We start from the raw sequence: 19,299 nt of genomic DNA on the forward strand, positions 1-19,299 counted from the left end.
TATATATTATTTTTAGTTTTTTTTGTATTTTTAAAGTAAACATAAACTTAAAGAGCTTTTGTTTGACCTTCATTTGGGCACATCCATGTAAATCTGAGCGGAAATATAAAAGGTCCAGTGTGTAAGATTTATGTGAAAGCGATGTATTGGCAGAAACTGAATAAAAAAATAATGTTATTGATTTTTTTCTCGAGTGTTTTTCATCTAAATTGTACAAAGTGTTGTTTTCTTTACCCGAGAATAGGCCCTTTATATTTAAATACTTAATATTTACACAGGGACTGGATCCTCTCTACAGAGACCGCCATGTTTTTTACAGTAGCCCAGACTGGACAAACTAAACACCTTTTGAGTTTTTATGACAACTGAGGGTTTCCACAGGTTCTCTGTCATGTTCGGAAGGGGAGGGTGAGGTGAGGGGTATTCAGCGGCAATAGGCAACTTCACCACTAGATGCCACTATATTCCACACACTGAACCTATTAAAGCTGTTCACTGTTATGCCACCAGTGTATTTATTTGTCTATATAGAGTGGTGAAATACATTTTTAGCCTAGATGAAGTAGATATGAATACTAGATTTTCAGCTATAGATGTCGTAGGTGTAAAACGATGGGGGTCACGTGCTCTACAGGTCAATGATATTGCCTGATAAATGTTTTTTAGTTTAGTACTGCAGTAAAGTACTTTATTTATTCTGAGAGAAAGCAATAATTTACGAAAGAAAGAGTTAGACGTTACACAACATAAAACAAGCTCACATTTACGTCTTTTTTTATTTAAAAAAAGCTTTCCAGTGTTTCTGTTTTCCATTTTCTAACAAAAGAGGGTGGTGAGGTGACACTCCAGATTGTCAACCATTACTCTGAACCTCGACAACACATGTAGTCAGGTCACAAACATCTTCTCCATTCAGACAGATGAGATCAGCTCTTCAAAAAAAAAAAAGGCATTTATTAGCAGATGTGTATGTGATTGTATGCATATACAAGATTTAACAGGAAGGGGAGGATTTAGTCACATTTTCACATTGCTCTGCCAGTCTCAATAAAATGGTGTAAAAGCAAACTGCACACTACCTGCAGAGTGAGCAGTCATCCGTCAGTGCTCCTTGGTGATGTCTGAACTATATCTGACTGGTTATTTAGAACAGGAGAAGATGCTTAGGGTGATGACGCTGTTTTGGTTCACAAGTCTTGTTTGGGGAGGAGTTGGTGGGCATGACAAAAACATGAACACAGGACAAAACTCAAAGTCTTCTACTGCAGCTGCTTTTAAAAAACACACCTATGTCCTTGCACGCTGTACTTTGAAAAGGCTGCCTTGACTTTTATTTACAATTAGGTCCAATGTTGGAAACACACCTCTCTGGGTTTGAGCCATTATTGATAGGAAGGAAAGAGCCAAGAATAACTGACTGTGCAATCAGATCTGGGTCAAAGCAGACAAATCCTTACAATGGTCCGGTCTAAACTGAACTAGAATATATATTCAAGACAGAATATACAATCTAGATCTGTCAAATCTTATGAATTTGATGTTCTGTCACTACACACACGGGTATTCATGAATGAGTTGTCAGGATCTTTCTCTTCACTTCATTAATAGTCATTGCATACTGATGCAGGGGTTACAATGCTAGAAGGATGTCTGCAGCGAGATGGGAGTGGAAAACATACAGTTTGTGGTGAATATTCATATTTAGACAATCACACACTCTTAAATATTGATAATCAGTCCAGTCTTAAAGGATTGTGATGATTTTAGCCATGCCGGATTTTTTGTTTTTGTGCTGGAACAACCCAATTCCACCTAGACATGTTTCACAAGCACCACTTGTACTGAAGAGAAACTAAACAAAACCACAGCAGCAGACAATTCTTAATAGAAAAAATGTCCTGCTGGTTATTGAACTCAACATTGCTCATTATAATACTGCAACTACAGAGGTGGTTCCACTTTCAGCACCAAAGCGAGACACACAATAGACACACAAAAAAAACAAAAAAAAAACACAAATGTGACACAATAATTCTTGAATGGGAGACTTAAATCCAAAGGCTTCCAGCTACGAGCCAGGTGTCCATACTTCCATAGAGTGCATCAGTTAAATGCAAAATTGTGCCTGTTTTTTGTTTGAAAGAGAGAAACAGCTGAAAAAGCAGCACATTGACAGAACTCTCCTCAACGTGTGTGTGTAGCACTGTGTTTTACTGAGATTGCTGTCACCAGAAAAAACAAAGTGAGGAATAAAGAGGAAACAAAATAGTGGTTTACTGTGCCTTGTATTCTCATTTAGTCATCTGTGGTAGTTGCTCTTCACTATGTACAATAATTTATTAGATTAGTTCATCTAAAACTGCTTGTTCATTTGCTTTATTTATTTCAAAAGGAGCACGTTCTTTCCCTCATTCTCACTTATAACTGCTTTATAAATTCATGAGTTTACTTACAAGCTTATGTGCTATGAGTTGCAAATGTCTCAGAGGTGTGTGTTGGAGTGGAAGAAAAGAAAAAAATCCAGTCTGAGAGTTCACGAATGCTGAGTGAGAAATATGCAGGAAGGGAGAGAGGGTGGAAATGATTAATGGGCGTGTTGGGTCTGGGTTTGTTGGACCAGCAAGTAAAAAGTAGGACTTGCAGGTTAGCTGGTGGGCTGACAGACTGTGGTGCGGGGCGGGGCACAGGGGGCTGATGGTGGGAGTATAGTCATCTTAATCAGGGGTGAACGTAGATCTTCAGATCTTGAGGCTCTTTATAGTTTCTGCTCTCTTTTTGAGCAGATCTCCCACCTCCTGTAGCGAGCGCAGGTAGCTGCTCTGCACCTTGTCCATAGCATCCTTCATAAACGACGCCTCATCCTGAAAAACACATGACAAGGAAAGAGAAACCTCAGAGCTCATCAGAAAAGAAAAGAAAATGTCACACCCACAAAAGAATTAATTTAACATGATCATTTGATTAAGATCTTTCCATTCAGGCCAAGACACGAGATTTTCTAATTCACTGTCGGTATATAATGTATAAAATAACCTGACATATGTGAACCTCATGGTGGCACTAGAAGAAAAGTCAGGGGATTGTTAAAGTCACACAGCTACATCCTCAAGGGACAACGGATGTTTGTTTAAAAGTTGATGGTAAATCATTCCATAGCCTAAACAAAAGTAGCATTGCTACAAACCTCGGATTTCTCCAGAAATGACTAACCTGAATCAAATATTCTGTCACATTGGCTGATGAGTGGAGATTCTCTCAACTCAATGTTTTCACCAATAAACAAACACTCAAATGTTGTAGGTCAACAAACAAATTTCAGATTTGTTCCCGAGTCTCTCCTCACACTGACTCTGCAGCTGAAAACCAGCAGGTCACTTCCCGACCGTGCTCATCGATGATTTTTTGAAGCTACGCAGCTTTCCAATGGATATGGTGGTCGATTAATTGATCCACAGGAATACAATTCAACCAACTATTTAAAAATGTATAATTTGAGTTTTTAAGCAAAAATAAACATTTGATGGTTTCAATATCTCAGGTGTTAGAATTTGCCTCTTTATATTATGAAAAATATTTTGAACCGTCGGTCAGATAGATCCAAAAATGTGATGATATCAGTTTGGGTTTTACGTCATTGGGGCAGTACATTTTAAAAGAGCAAATAAATCAATAGTAAAAAAGAATTAGTTGCAGTCCAACATAACAAATGTACATTTCTGACTGAACGCTGTCATGTCAACTACAATCAAGAACTCTCTGTTTGAAAGTCATACAAATATGAATCTGAGGCTTCTTTTTATTCAATTTCTTAAAAATCTCAACGGAAGACAAGGAGCAGCATTTTTATACTGTATTCGTGAAAAACAAGATGGGAGCAAGAAACAGAACCCGCATCTGCTCACTGACCTGTTTGTATCCTTCCAAGGTTAAACTGGCTAATTTAAGGGCTGTGATGCCAGTCTCTTGCCCCTTTATATGCTCCAAAGCCTCAGTAAGCAGGTCCTGCAAGCTCCCCGACAGCTCCTGGAACCCACACACCACCAGTGGCTGCAAGAGAGACACACAATGTCAGTGGAGTTGCACTTAATCAGTATTGATCAGTTCACATTGTGATGAGCAGAATACTGTGTTTAATATTCTATGCATGGGTGTATATGAGGAGTAAACAGAGGGGACTGTACCTGAGCTGTGTTTGTGTCCTTTTTCTTCTTTTTCTTCTTCTGTAGACTAGTTTTGAGTGGTCGGAGGATCTTGGCACAGTAACTAGCCATCCACAAAACTATGCACACCGTCTGAGCAGAACAACATGATTATGTCACAACACGAGTATATCATATTGAGAATAAGTAGGAAAATAAGCAAGCACAGCGATGCCTCACCTCGACAAAGAAGATAAGGTTTTCTAATAAGGAGGGCCAGGTTTTCAATGTGCTGTCTTTCATTTCCAATAAATCCCCTTTGCATTTATTCAGTATTTCTGTTGATGGGAAGAGGGAAACATGAAACACTGAATAATGTTTACTCTTCTTTGTTGATGAAGAGATCAGAGACTCCAGCTGCTAACTCACCTTGTAGCTGTACCACTAATGATTTGAAACTGTTACAGATCTGGGTTTGAAGCTCCAGCGACTCATCTAGGACGGTACGAAGAGATTAGTAATTGTAAAACCATCAGACCACATCAAGATTGTACACCTCATATTACTGCCATCCTTTTACCAAGTCCGACAGTCTCCAGCTCCTGTAGGTTCACAGACAGCTGGAGGGCTGCAGCCTGACACTGGCAGCTTCCATTGGACAGAGCTGGGGCCAGGCGGGTGGAGGGTGGTCCCAGGAGTGGATACTGTGGTGCAACAGTAACAGCATTACAGCAATGTACTTCCTTATGTCATTCACATGTTCTGGAAATATTTTTCAAAATGTTTTTTTAACTTAACATTCAATGTTCAGAAATTTTAATTTGTAAAATTGTGAAAAATGCAGAGTTTTATTTTTTTATTTGAAACAAACTTTGAGTCCTTTTAAATTAATAAATATCTGTAAAAATTTGATTGAAAATTCAGTGAACATATTAAGTGAGACTCAAGGTGGATTCAGATACATGTTAGAGACTTTATTAAAAACTGTCGCCCTGTACAGTAGATTGAAGAATGATGATGTATGAACATTTGCCATTTGGAAAAAGGCTTTAGCTCCCACTTTATAAAACACAAAGCATGCAGTGGAATAGGAGAAGGAACTAAACCTCATCAATATGAAAATAAAAAATGAGTATTGGTTAGTACATTTTCAAGTATTTTATCAGACCAGCATCAAACTAGAAAGCATTTTTGGAGGAGTACACAACCTTTGTTTTGCTTTGTCTTAATATCATTAGGTATTTATGGGAATGTTGTGGGCTGGTGTTAATACTTGTGACAAGTGACACAGTACGATTTGTTTACTTGCTGATTATTATATTATCATTAAAAGTGTGTTGCCTGTGTGTTAAACGTACCTGGATGTGTTTCTCTGCCAACTGAGCGGCTGTCTGCAGAGTCTGATTGAGCTGGGAGAGCAGGCTGCTGAGAATCGAGCTCTTGTCACTGACTCCGTTCTCGGTGGCTATCTCTGAGTTTTTTTGCGAGGGTGCGTGTGCCAGACCAGCCAAATGGGCGAGGAGGCGAAGTGTTAGAGAACGATACCTCAGCCACACGGACTCTTCTTCTACCGACCGACGCCGATGCTCGTCAGTTAGCTTTCTGTGAAAGGAAGGGAGGATGGGTTGATTTGGAATACTAGAGCTTCTAATCGGGGACGTGGGTCTCTGTTTATGTAAAAAATGTGGAAAATAACTCTATACCTCTCCTTGGGGTCCCAGCTGGTAAAAACAGTAAGGTCTCTGTTGTCCCTCATATTATCCCAGGGGATGTCATCCTCCTCTGCAGACAAAGACATGGCCTTCACACTTTCCTCCAGACTCAACACACTGGAAAACACACGAGGCAATATGCAAATTAAAAATCCTTCTCAACAGCACAAGTCCTTAGAATTTACAGTGTGTGTTGAGTATATTCTCACATATCAGCCTCGAGGAACAGGTCCAGCAGCATCCTCTCAGTGCGGACTTGGGCAAAGTGCAGAGATTGATTCAACCTGTTCCTGAGGGCGATGAACTCTGGGATTTTCTCAAACGCGCCATACTTATACGCCTGGATGATGTACTCTGAGGTCTGGTGGAAAGATTCGCAAGAATAGAAAAGAAAATTGAGGTGGAAAGAAAGAAAGTTGAAGGAGAAGGAGAGAAATAAATTAAGTAATAGAGATGAATGAAGCAGAAAACACAACAGAGATCCAGGATTTAAAAGTCTCAGGAATCAAATCAAGAGGTGAGACAAACTTACATCTTTCTGATTAGAGTGGAAAAACCTGAGGGAGAAATTGCAGGACTGGGAGGCTGCTGCAAACTGCCCCAATGACCCAGCATAACGTGTTAACAGAAACCTGGAAATGAAAGAGAAAAAAAGGCCTTTTGACACTAAAATCTCTTCCTAGTAATGTTACATGGTGGTCTGGCTTAATATCTAGCAGGTGTCTCAGAGCACACACACACACCTCGTGGTCCTCGTAAAAAACAAATGACCTATGTGTTTATTTGCATATAGAGCGGGGAAGTGAAAAAACATTCAAAACCCATTTGAATACCAGGTGTGAACAGACAAAACTTAATGCTGTCCACTTGTGACCTCGGGACAGATGATGATAATGTAAGGTCTCACAGCTCTAGGTTCACTTTCAACAGGATTCTGAGGAGGGTTTTCTGAAATGCTCGTTAAACACAATCCATAAGGTAATTGAAGGTAACTGTGTTATGTACTGACCCTATCGTGTCATGCTGGACATGCTTGGCATCCAGGCTGGAGTAAAGGTCCACTACAGGCTCAAAGGCTCCCAGGTGACAGAAGAGGAGCAGGAGCAGCAACTTGAACTGGGCGTTTGAGGAACTGTTAGACAGGCCCTCCTGGAGCATACCCAAACACTGCCACACCATGTTCTCATCCCCTGCAACACACACACAGCAACACATTCAGAGACGACATTACCGGAGACAGAGGAAGGAATGGAATAAGAGAGCGAGAAAAACTCACCAGTCTCCTTCCAAAGGTCAATGTATACGTGAGCTGCCATGAGACAATACATATCGGAAAACTGCAGCTCCGTCTTCAGAGCGTTCTTCCCTGTTAACAGAGAGATTGACAAGTCAGTGAATGTTCACATTTCATATCCAGATTAACATGCATATCCTTACTGCATTACTGTATCAACTGTAGGAATTGGGGTCATGTCTTTGCAGATGTAAGTTACAACTGCAGCTCATGTTGTGTCCTGACAAAAAGCGTCATTCAATGTCCGAGTCTGAGGTAGTGTTGTCACGATACCAACATTTTGGTTTTGATACCAAGTCATACATTTCAATGCCGATACTTTTCGTAAAAAAAAAAAAAAAGAGTCACTGTTATCTGAGCCAGTGGCACCAGACTTCTGTAATGAAAAATTTTGTTAGAAAAATGATGGTGATAAATTAGTCATAGCAGAAGGTTCAATTAGTTTGTGAGGCTACCAGTAGTGTGCAGGCTAATCCTGGGTTTGAGCTTCATCACCATTAAATACCAGACTTACTATGTCATTTATGTTCATTATTTCCATAGTCAATTAAATTGTAGTATATCTGTTAAGTGTTTTCTTTTTTTGTCTGTATTCATGCATGTAGGTGGGTTTTTGACAATGGATAAGTAGCCTTCATTTTATAGCATTAGGCTACCAGTTCGTAACATATGGTAGCTACTGTTTTAGTTTGAGATCCTGGTTTTATCTTGGCTGTAAGAGTCCTCATCCTGTTCAGAATTATGTTCATCCTCTTCCATGTTTGTTTGTGTTGCCTTCTCTCAGCTTTCTTGCCTGAATCCGTGCTGTGTGCAAGAACGTAAAGCGCTATTTCAAATCAAGTATATTGAATTATATAAAAAATATAATAAGTCGTCTTTGCAAATGTGTAGTGCAGCAAAAGATTTCAACACAACGGATTTCCCTGCTCTATATGCAAATGATAGAGGCCGTCATTTAGGTTTGTGAAGACCAAATTCAGTTTTACCCAGTCTGAGTTTATAGACATGTCCAATGATAGGTGTTTGTGTTGGAGTGTCAACTCAATGGGAGAGAGAGATAGACTGAGATAGGAAGAGAAAATCATTATATAATGAGATGATGAATTCTCAAGGAGACAGACCATTATATTAGCTAAATAAAACCAAATCGAACATCACCCCCCAAAAATGCAACCTACGATAGAGTCAGCCAATAGACTATAAATTCATCCAATAGCCCAACCCTAGCTCAGTCAATTGAACAAAGAATAGTACAGATGCCTCAAAGTCTTTCTCCAGAAAATCTGAGGTCTAAATTTAGTTCATGCTTGCAGAAAATCCCTGCTGCAGATCTGAACATTCACATACAATCAGATTGGCTGCTAGGACAGGAAGCAGTGATTTCCAATAATATCAATCTAAGGACTGAGGAGGGAATTGATTGAACATTAAAGTAGAAAAATACCTCAGAAACACAGAAGATTGTGTAACAGGCCTTTTCTCCCAATTCTGCACATGTCCTGTCTAACATCCACTGTAGCCTCAGTCATGCGACAGTGAATTTCGATGTTGAATGGGTTTTTGTCTCGTCGTGTGCAAAAACACAACACTGGCTTCTTTTATAAGTATGATTTGATGAAGAGTCACTGCCTCAAAATGTGGTAGCAGACAAGGGATTCCATTTTTCTGGTCAACGAGTGTGTGACACTTGCTGCATTCACACAATGAAGTCCTGAATCTGTATGGTTTGAGGGACTTTGCAAAAATATTTTGACCCTTTGCGCCATGAACAATCTGTTTATCCTGAACTAATGTTAATGCCAAGAGGTCAAGAGGAACGATGCACTTACCAAACTTGAGGCCGTGACGATAGTGAGCCTTGAGTTCCGTGATAAGCCGCAGTTTTCCATCCACGTCGAGACTGTGTTGCAGCCCAAGTGCTCGGCTCAGCTGACACACACACAAATGCCTCTGCAGCGCTTTGGTATCCTCTGGAAAAGTGAATCCCTCCTCTCCCTGCTCCCTGAGGGGAACCGCTTCACTCAGACGGTTAATGAACTGAAAGGTTACAGAGAAAAATGTGTTTCACATCCACACCCTTCACTTCACTAGAGGCAGTTCAGCAACACTGCAGGAACCAAGGTCTTACCTGAACGCGGTGTTCAGAAGAGAGCAGGTGTAGATATATCTGTAGGTCGGTGATGCAGCAGGGTTTGTCTCCAAACTTCCCAAAGAACTGCACCATTAGCTCTAAAGGATCACCTGTTTGAATCCAAGCAACAAACTGTCAAACGCAAAAGGTCAAAGCACTTGGAAAAAGGCTGAATGTAAAATTTTGTGTGGTTCAATGTGTTTTACCGAGCTGGCTTTCCTCTGGACAGCCTCTTTCTCTGAGTCTGTGCATTAATTCAAGCCGAGCTAAATACGGCCCTCTGAGCGAACGAGAGTCTTTGCCGTCCTCCCCCTTAATTCTCTGTTCCACAAACCTCACCACTTCAGCCACAGTGTGATGTACCGCACCCTCTGAACAGCTGCAGACAGATACGGAACAAAGCTGGATGTTATTATGTTTGTCCTTTTAGAAAAACTCTGTCTTGTTGGCTTACAATCTTTCGAGGCAAACAGAAGAACGGAGGAGCTTTAAGGACGGTTTTGAATAAACTCCAACACTGACAAATAGAGCCTGACATATACATTACAATACTTCAGCTGACTGCAAATGAAATCAGTACCTGTGTATATGACAATTAATAAGTCGAAGGGTTGGTCTTCAAAGTCTAACACTATAGCACAGCATCTTTTGGGAATTACTTGTTCTCTGAGCTAATGTCTGACCATCACAGAATATGACAGCAGACTAGAACTGGATCCAAGTGACCACAAGCCCAGACATTCATATTCTACTTGAAACGAGGTCATTTACACTGTGTTTTAAGCCTAAAGGTTCACCAGAAGTGGCTAAGCTAGCAGACGTTAGCATTTCCGACGGCCCCTAAATGCACCTTGTTGGAAGATATCAAAAGGACACCAAGGCTTAAAACACGATGTTAATGACCTTGTTTCGAGTCTAATATGAATGTCGGGCTTGCAGACACTTTGATGACACCACAGGAGCAGTATGGAGGGAGGTTAGGTTTTTTCACGTCTGAAGATAGGTCAATAATGTCTTCAAATGTACTGGATTTGGCTGCAACAAAAAAAAAAGTCCCCTGAGACTCAAGGAGTGTTTTGTGGACTCAAACACTAAATGTCTAAGATATTAATCCTTTGTACTCACTGTTCGCCTTCTTCTGGCGGACTCCACGTCTGGTCGATGAGGTGGAAGAGAGAGTCAAAGTAGGCGGGATAAAACTGCCAATCATCGGGACTGGAAACAGAAACACAAGCGTTTGTCTGTGGTTCTCAAGTTCTCAGAAATGCCAAAAGGAGCCTTTACACTGTGCAACAACAATGATCATTATCCTGCACACAGGTGGAGCCGCACAAACAGCATTTTGTTTTCAATCCTGTGTATACATGGATGGATTTTCACCAGACTTGGTGAGAATATTTCTGGGGGTAATTCAGATTGACTTTTGGAACTTATTGGTTGAGGTCAACAAAAATATGGTTAGAAAAATACATTTTCCAAGATATCTTTGCAAATAACAGGACTAGAGAGACCTCAGATGCTTTTCATTGATGCATGTCACAATCATACTGTGTCAGATTGCATAATGTATGATTCATAAATGTATGCTCTCATGAATAGACATAACACCAGCTGTTTCATCCATCTGCACTGCTTTTATCTTTTTTTCCTTTTGTGTCTTCGACTTGAAGTTTAAGAGACTGACGCAGGGCAGGAAGCAAGCTGAGATCATTAACAAGCAGACAATATGTTCAAAGATTTCCTCATGTTACCTCTGCCAAGGATGTTATGTGATCACTGGCATGCGTTTGTCTCTTTGATTGTTAGAAAATTACACAAAACGTACTGGATGGATTCCCATGTAATTTGGTGGAAGGATTCGGTATGGGTCAGGGAAAAAGCCAATTCATTTTGGTGCAGATCCTCATCAAGAATATTTTATCCACTTTCTTCAACATTGTGAGATAGGGGGCTTTCAATAATTAATAATTTCTTAGACAATTATTCACGGATCATGATGAAAAAAAAAATATATATATTCAGGGGACTGATATTTGTGAGTGTAAGAAATTTGATGAGGCTCTGATTAAAAATCTGGATCTAGTGACTTTAAAAGTGGTTTTATAAAAAGGGACTGTTGGGCCTTGCTGGAGACGCACTACTGAGCCAATACAGTTTATTCTGCAGGTAGAACCAGAACATGCTGGAAAGATGATATACACCTCTGGCCTTTGAACACCTCTGGATCCTTGAGGAGGAGCTGAAAACATTGCTGGGAAAAGGGATATCTGGACTGATTTGCCTGCGCAGTAAGTGGATGGATGTCTTCTGTTGCCAAATTGTTGTCACAGTACAATCTAGCATCAGCACTTTGATTTGATGATCACTGTATGATTTCACTGCATGTCACAGCCCAAACTTGCACAATGTAAAGGGCCTTTTAAGACTGAGGTTTAATACTCACTTTTTGAGTAGTAGCTTGTGGGCCAAGGCGTTGCACTCTGGCCACTGTTGTAGTCGCTGGTACAGCATCATACACTTGGTTTCTCTGCTCTGCAGCTCACTGGTCAGCTTCTCTGTTGGAGACACATGGATGATAAGATTTGAACTGGCACCAAACCTAACTCGTCTTTCATGCGCTATTCTACCATGTTATTAAATTCAAACTATTTATATTAACCTTTAAATAACTTTTTAAAAATTGGTTGTACTTAACACTGTTCCAATGCTTACTATTGTATTATGTTGCTTCACATTGGTTCTTTAGCTGTAAATACTAAATAGTTAGTGTATTATTGAATCACTGCTGCTCTGCATAATTTGTGCAATAACTTGAGAATGATATAGTAAATTATGAGCATCTTACTGTTGATTCAGAACAACCTGCCAAAGGACTGCCTAAAGCTGGCACGTTTGCAGAAATGCTGAGTAATGTGCATTGTCCTCAGCCAACAAGTGAGGAAGTTCACAACTTCCCCTTCTGTTCCGGAGCTACAGCCTTCAATAATGGCCATGCAGAATATTATGATCACAGTGACGCTGACCTTTGGTTATAACAGGTCATCACTTCTTCATTTGATCCTATTAGACATTTGTGTTAAATTTCTTCATAATTAGAATTCTTGAGTTTAAAACGTGTGTTTCTTTTGAGGCCACAATGAGCTTTAAATTCTAATCAAGTAATCCTCACGTCCAAGAGAACATTGGTGTTAGACGTAATCAAATACCTGACATATCACGTTCAAGACGAACATGTGGTCAATGTGCCTTTAAAGTTTAACCCATAAAATCTAACCAGCTGATCCTGGCTGGTCAATGTCCATTTCAGACAAGTTTGAAGATTTGAATTCCTGAGACATTACTTTTATTAGAATGGACGGAAAGACAACCCCAAACATACAGTGTAAACACATTTGACACACACACACACATACTGTGAGTGAACATAAAGGGACTTGACTTTTCAGGCACAGAAACAAGACAACACATCAACTCACCCCCAAGTGGGCCCCTGATCACTTCGAGAGCCTCTACACACTTCCCCAAGCGCTGCAGGATCATAAAATACAGTTGCACCTACAGTGGCACACACAAGAAAACAAAAAAGCAATTGGTCAACATTTATAAACAGAGTTGTCTTACATTCTGGCCAATGGAGCAATTTCAAAATGTAGAGCAATCAAAAAAACTGCAGAACAAAGCCCATTTCTATTAGTGAACTCAGTCAAACCTTGGGTACAGCTGAAATACCATTTTAACACCCTTTAGGTCATGCAGACATCCAACTCACCTCTGCTTCTGCTTCAATCTTCTCTTCTTTTACCATTTTCTCCACCATGCGCTCAGCCAGAGGCAGGAACATGGTTTGGGCAAGTTTTTCATCTTGTGCGGAGATGGCCTGAACAACGTGGCATGTGTATCATTTTCAGAATAACGACAATATTTAAGGAATGTGAATGAGTGTGTCATAAAAGCCTACCCATACCTGCATCACCAGACTCATGACAGACCAGAAGTAATAGGGATTCTTGGGGACAATTTTATACAAGGCCATTCCTGCCTGTAAAGTGCGAAGACGCAGTCGTCAACATCCTCTTCATTACTCTGATTATGTGTCCATCTTTTTAAATTACCAATGGAGCACAAAAGCCGCAGCTGTTAGTCATGTGTGTTTGCATGTTTACACACAAGTGTGGATGTGAGCTTACATACCTGCTGCATCTTCTTGTACTCCCCGACACGAGCGTACGCCATGAAGAGGTGAGAGTGATACTCCTCGCTGAGAGGAACCTTCTTCACTGCAGCTTCGTACAGCTTGGTGACCAACTCCGCTGCAAGCAGCAGGTACAGTAATTAACATGCAGCCATTTCAGTATTATTACCAGCCTTCATGAGTGTTGGTGTGTGTGTACTTACGACGATGCATCTCTCTGTACAGTATAGTCAGGGCTTGTAGTGAGTTGTCATCAGTGGGCTCCAGGGTGGCCACCTCCTGGGCCAAAGTGAAAGCTTCATCCTGCTTTCCGGTCCTCTGAAGGCCGATAGCCTTCAGAACCTGAGAGGACGAGAAAAGACCAAAACAACGAGTTACACAGGGAACAACAGAGAGAAGTCAAAAAAGAATATTTGAAAGCCAAGTTAATGTCTACATGGATACTAAGACATTTCAAAAAGGTAAATCAAAACCACATCTGACTGTGATTTGAGCCATCTTCTGCTGTGTGTGTGTGTGTGTGTGTGTGTGTGTGTGTGTGTGTGTGTGTATCAGTACTACATGAACTTTTTGACAACACAGTCACAATGGAGCCACAGGTACTTAGAAACACAATTTTTTTGGCCACACAACCTTCTTTTACAAAATACCTCTGACAATAACGCAACAAAAACTTCTATAAATGCTCAAGCATGCCCGGCCCGATAAAGTGAACAATCTGTCAAACACCAAAGAAGAATGCTGTGGTCAAAGTAATATTGGGTGAAGCAGAAACCTGTGAATGCTGCTAATGTGGTGCAGTCATGCTAAATTTAGTACAAATTTGTAATCGGACCTCGCAGTGCTAACCAAATGTGGAGAAACTGGTAAATAGCTGCTATTGTTCTTTTTTCTGACACGTGCTCATTACAAAAAGCCACAGTGGGCATGCACAAGTTGTGACTTTATCGCTTATCAAACGCTCTGTTTTATATGTAAATATGGATACAGAGAAATCAGAGTTTTTGAGGGCGTTTGTAAAAATCTCAACTTAATAACAATTTAAAAGAGGAAAATATCCATTGAATAAAACTATTCCCTTTTACAATTACTCAACATTTGAGAGAACTTACAGAACTTTCTCAAACTAAAGGCTTTTACCGTGTGACGTGTTGTGTCTCTGATCCTTTTCTTTCTATTCATACCAAGAATAAATACACATTTTTAAAACCCCATCAATTTGGAGCTCAGTATGTGAGGTTGAGGTGTGGGTGACAGCAGGGTGGTCACAGGTCACAGCTTTGTCCCCTGCTGCAGCAGCATGTGTTCATTCACCATCCCCATCAAAGTGCAAACTGCTGCAGTCTTATTAGCCTGGTGGAATGTTTGCATGTGTATCTCTTTAGAGGTGCGGTCTATGCAAAGAGGGACATGACTGAGGTGTATATGAGCAAGTGCAGTGGGAGAGAAAATGGTCAGAGAACGAGACTTTTAATGACTACATCAATGCAAAAAAAAAAAGGCTTGTGCCAACAGTGGGCACGATGAGCAAACCCCAACACTGGGAGAGACAACAGTCCCAGAGTCACCCACCTTGGCACAGTGCAGGTCCTTATGTTTCTTCAGCAGTTTATCCGCCTGCTGTATTGCCATTTTATTGTTGCCATTATCAAGGTAATCTGGGAAAGCAATGGAGAACAAGATTATATTGAGGTTAGATTTGAATGCATCATGCAAAGTTTGAAAGCAGGGTAGCAATTAATGATTATTTTCATCAAAAATAAATATGTCAATTATTGATTCAATGACATCTACAAATAACTTCTATTGACAAAAAGTCAACAAACAGGATCTTCTCTCACTTGAGGCTGAAATTTGAATATTTTTTCACTATTTTGTCCAAAAAAGGGACTCAATTATTTATGGTTGCCAATTACTTTTCTGTTGATCGACTACTAGCTCTAACTTTGATCAAATACATCAGTAAAATAATCAGAAATAATAATGAAATGTTAATTGTATAACTGTCAGTGAACATTTAACTGTATTGAGTGTTTTTTACTTGAATATGCTCTTAATCTATATTATTAAAATACAAAGCTTTGAACTGAATTAAAAACCTTTGGAAAGGCAGAACTGCGATTTGACAGGAAATAACAAATTTTAGCTCTGCAGCTGCAGCAAATGAAAATGTAGTTTCAAAACTAAAACAAGTAAACTAGTCTCTCAGTGGTTACTAAAATGTCTTTTCCATCCAGCGTCAGTGCTGCTCAGTTTGGCAGCAGACAGAATTGAACCCTGGAACTAAATGATGAGTCATGAATGGTTCAACAAATTTCTAGAAGCTTTCGTCAACTTTGGTTTCATCTGAGACGATGGTTTGAACAGAAAGAATAGATGTGACATAACCACAGTGTCCTGCCTGGCACAGTTAATTTTGGCACACAGCTGTTCTGAAGTGTGTGTGTGTGTGTGTGTGTGTGTGTGTGTGTGTGTCACATAATTCTGGTGGCAGCTGTACATATTAATACATTTATTAGGCTACAACAAATGATTATTTTGAAATATAACATAACGAGGTCGGGCACTGTTGAGGGAGAAAGGATTTTAAATTGCTCAGTTTTTCCTGGAACAATGTACAGAAGGACCTGAAACTGCCAGAGTTGATGACGGTTAGTGAATTGAAGTCCGTCCTAAAGTGCCGGGAGAATAGTTCTTTTCTAGGTCAATACTTTTTCCTCTGAAATTTCTAACTTTCATTTCACGTTTTTTACAAATGTGCCTTTTTTGCACCTTATTAATTTGATTTTGACTAAGTTGCTCTCACCTGTTTCATTTTTACGAGATATTTGCATGCTTTAACAAATGGAAGCCATATGATGTGCGACAGTTTCCATTGTCTCTTATTTTTATTCATTGCTGGACCAAAACATTACGCTGCCCTCTTGGTCAGGTCTCTCTTGAAAAGACAATAACTAAATAAAAGGACAATAATAATACTATACTTCACTGTGATGGCCAAAGAGATTCAGTCTAATGTGACATAAGACAAAAGGAAAATAACATCCACAATTTCAAGAAAATCAGGAAAAGACTACTTGGTTTTAAACAGTTGCAAGTTGATGTTCTGTTAATAGATTGATAATAATCGTAGCTCTAGCATTAAGCTAAATTGACCATTTCATATAGCCGCAATGATTAGTTGATTGATTCATCAATCAATAACTACTACATGGATTATCTATCAACCATTTTAGTACATTTTCAATATATTAACAATTGCAGTTTCGAGCTTCTTAGATGTGATTTACATTTGGACACATTTGAATTGTTTTTCATATAAAACAAAAACATTTATCACGGTGGCATTTTGAAAACATTATTCAAATAGATTTTTTCAAACTGTGGCAGTTGGTGGATTAGTGGATTGGGCGGATTTAGATAGAGAAGAACATGTCAAACTTCCAGCTCATCGCTCGTGACACACCGTATTGTCTTGGTCTGACACAGTAAATGTAATAATTGTTAGATTTAGGACTTTTGGTCAAACAAAGTTTCAGGACACTTTGGACACTCCTTCTGACATTTAAGAGACACAAAGATTCATCGAGAAAATAACTGGTAGATTAATTAGTAATAAAAAACAGTCATGAGTTGAAGTCCTTCAGGATTACCCTGTGTAGCATACAATGAATGAACTGCAGTCCATTTAGCTCATAATTGTGCTCCACCTCTGGACAGTGTAAACCTGAGGTTATGTATAGTTCATTCATACACTCACACACACAGTTAACACTATGATCATCTGGTATTTCTATTACATGACCAGCACAGCGTACAACCACTGTTAACAGGTCTATGCTAACTGGCTAGCAGGCTAATATACCGGAGTTAGCTTGGAGCATTGTCCTTTAACTTGTGAGCTCAATGCTAACTGGAAGCTAAGCGTGTAACATTTAGCTAGCAGGACACAAAAGCAGTTACACACTCAGACTGGAGCCGGACACACAACCACAAGAGAACAGGCGTCAACCTGAGCCACAACAACACACTTCTCACAATTAAAACAACTTTAACTTGTCGACGTGCTAAAAGCCGCAGCATGTCCGCAGCTAGCTGACACATTAGCAGGCTAGGCTAGCTGTCAAACAGCGACCAGGAGCAGCAGCAGGAGAAACCCCTCCGAGCCGGAGGACACGGGACACCACCGGGAAGGTCTGCGGCTTCAACACGGAGACAGCCCGGCTTCACCCGGACACCGGCCGCGGTGGTCGTGAGCCACCTTTGGCTCGGTGGCAGACCGGGGTAAGGTGCACTGTCATCGGGCGCTGCAGGCAGCAGAACCCGCGGTCGGAGCTGGAGGGGCCGCAGCGCTGCACTCCGACTCCCGACACCATCCACCCGTCCACACACATGCAGCCGTACACAGCACAACAGCGCGTAGCACACCTGCAAACACACAAACACCTCCACACCGAGTCCGTACCGTATATGGGTCTGAGTCTCCTGTCGTTGGGGTCCTGCACATGGCCTCTCGCCGCCATGGTGGAGTTTACCTGCTGGTAGATGTTCGCGCATGCGCACTGGCGGCTGCCTCAGGAGCGATTAAAGGATTTTGTCTGGGCTGATTTCTGCCTCCGAGCTGCAGGAAGTACTGCGATCACTTCAAAAGTACTCTGAAAAAATACTGCAGCGCCAAGTTATGGTCCAGCATTCACTTTACTGCCAACTCCAGCGAACATTGGTAAAATATATGTGATCAGCAACTGTAGCTGATGTATCCGATTATGGGGTGCAAAATATAAAAATTCATTCACAATTGTTTTCGCAGATATATTTCAAATATTTAGCTCACTTTTTTCAAGTTTAAGACAGAAATTCATGTCATATATAAGTTGAATGTTATATCTATATGTACATGTCAAATGTTAAAGGTTCAGTGTGTAAGATTTAGGTGAAAGGGATCTATTGGCAGAAATAAAATATGAAAAAATCCTAGTTTTCACTTCTGTGTGATCATGTAAACCATATGATTATTGTTTTCTTTACCCTAGAAAGGGCCCTTTATATTTATATTTACATCAGGAGTGGGTCCTCTCCACGGAGGCTGCCATGTTTTTTACAGTAGCCCAAACTGGACAAACTAAACACCCTTTGAGTTTTTATGACAACTGAAGGCTACCACAGGTTCTCTTTCATGTTTGGAAGGGGAGGGCGAGGTGAGGGTTATTTAGCTGCAACATGCAACTTCACCACTAGATGTCACTGAATTCTACACACTGAACCTTTAAATCAAAATTTTAGATTAAACATTTACATTTAGATTTAACATTTACTTTTAGATTTAACATTTACATATAGATAGAACATTTAAATTATATATGACATTAATTTATGTCTTAAACGTGAGGAAAATTAGCTAAATGTGAAGAAAGTGAGCTAAATATTTGAAATATATCAGCGGAAAAATTGTGAATGAATTTTTACATTTGGCACCCCATTTCCGATGAACCCTGTGATCATTACACTATTCCATATATTTATATTATTATATCATTAGAATGTAAGTATTATCAATTAGGGCAAGATTATTTGTATAGCACCTTTCATTCATAAGTGACAGTTCTAAAGTTCAATCAAATGCAACAATTAAAGGTCAACATCAAAACAACACACACAAACCCAAACACACACAATAAATTAATGAAATACACCGATGTCCATTTGCATACACTCAGGCAATAATTATAATAATAACAACAATAAAAATGTAATATGAATACATGAGTCATAACATTATTTATATATCGTCTTTAAAAAATAAATATGTCTCAAAGTTCATTTACATTCAA

At 39.9% G+C, this 19,299-nt stretch overlaps 1 protein-coding gene across 3 annotated transcripts; it reads right to left on the reverse strand.

The window, feature by feature from the left end:
* Positions 1–752: 752 nt before the first annotated feature.
* Positions 753–18,074, reverse strand: naa25 (N-alpha-acetyltransferase 25, NatB auxiliary subunit). 3 transcript variants are annotated; one of them, XM_034603256.1, is made up of 24 exons: positions 17,934–18,074; positions 15,041–15,126; positions 13,672–13,810; positions 13,468–13,586; positions 13,241–13,315; positions 13,046–13,153; positions 12,753–12,831; positions 11,720–11,831; positions 10,402–10,491; positions 9,483–9,655; positions 9,274–9,386; positions 8,975–9,182; positions 7,128–7,217; positions 6,861–7,041; positions 6,384–6,483; positions 6,061–6,212; positions 5,843–5,968; positions 5,503–5,741; positions 4,720–4,848; positions 4,569–4,634; positions 4,380–4,477; positions 4,182–4,292; positions 3,907–4,047; positions 753–2,861 (listed from the first exon to the last, which is right to left on the reverse strand). In XM_034603256.1, the coding sequence occupies exons 1-24, from the start codon at positions 17,989–17,991 to the stop codon at positions 2,739–2,741; spliced, it is 2,916 nt and encodes a 971-aa protein (XP_034459147.1). In that variant the 5' UTR covers positions 17,992–18,074; the 3' UTR covers positions 753–2,738. The 3 variants fall into 3 exon arrangements, with proteins under 3 accessions (XP_034459147.1, XP_034459146.1, XP_034459148.1); XM_034603255.1 differs by having other exon boundaries at positions 4,720–4,843; positions 5,498–5,741; XM_034603257.1 differs by having other exon boundaries at positions 4,720–4,843; positions 5,498–5,741; positions 13,241–13,375; positions 17,934–18,073.
* Between the last annotated feature and the right edge of the window lie 1,225 nt (positions 18,075–19,299).

Source organism: Hippoglossus hippoglossus, chromosome 12 (assembly GCF_009819705.1).
Source record: "Hippoglossus hippoglossus isolate fHipHip1 chromosome 12, fHipHip1.pri, whole genome shotgun sequence".
Classification (NCBI taxonomy): Eukaryota; Metazoa; Chordata; class Actinopteri; order Pleuronectiformes; family Pleuronectidae; genus Hippoglossus; species Hippoglossus hippoglossus.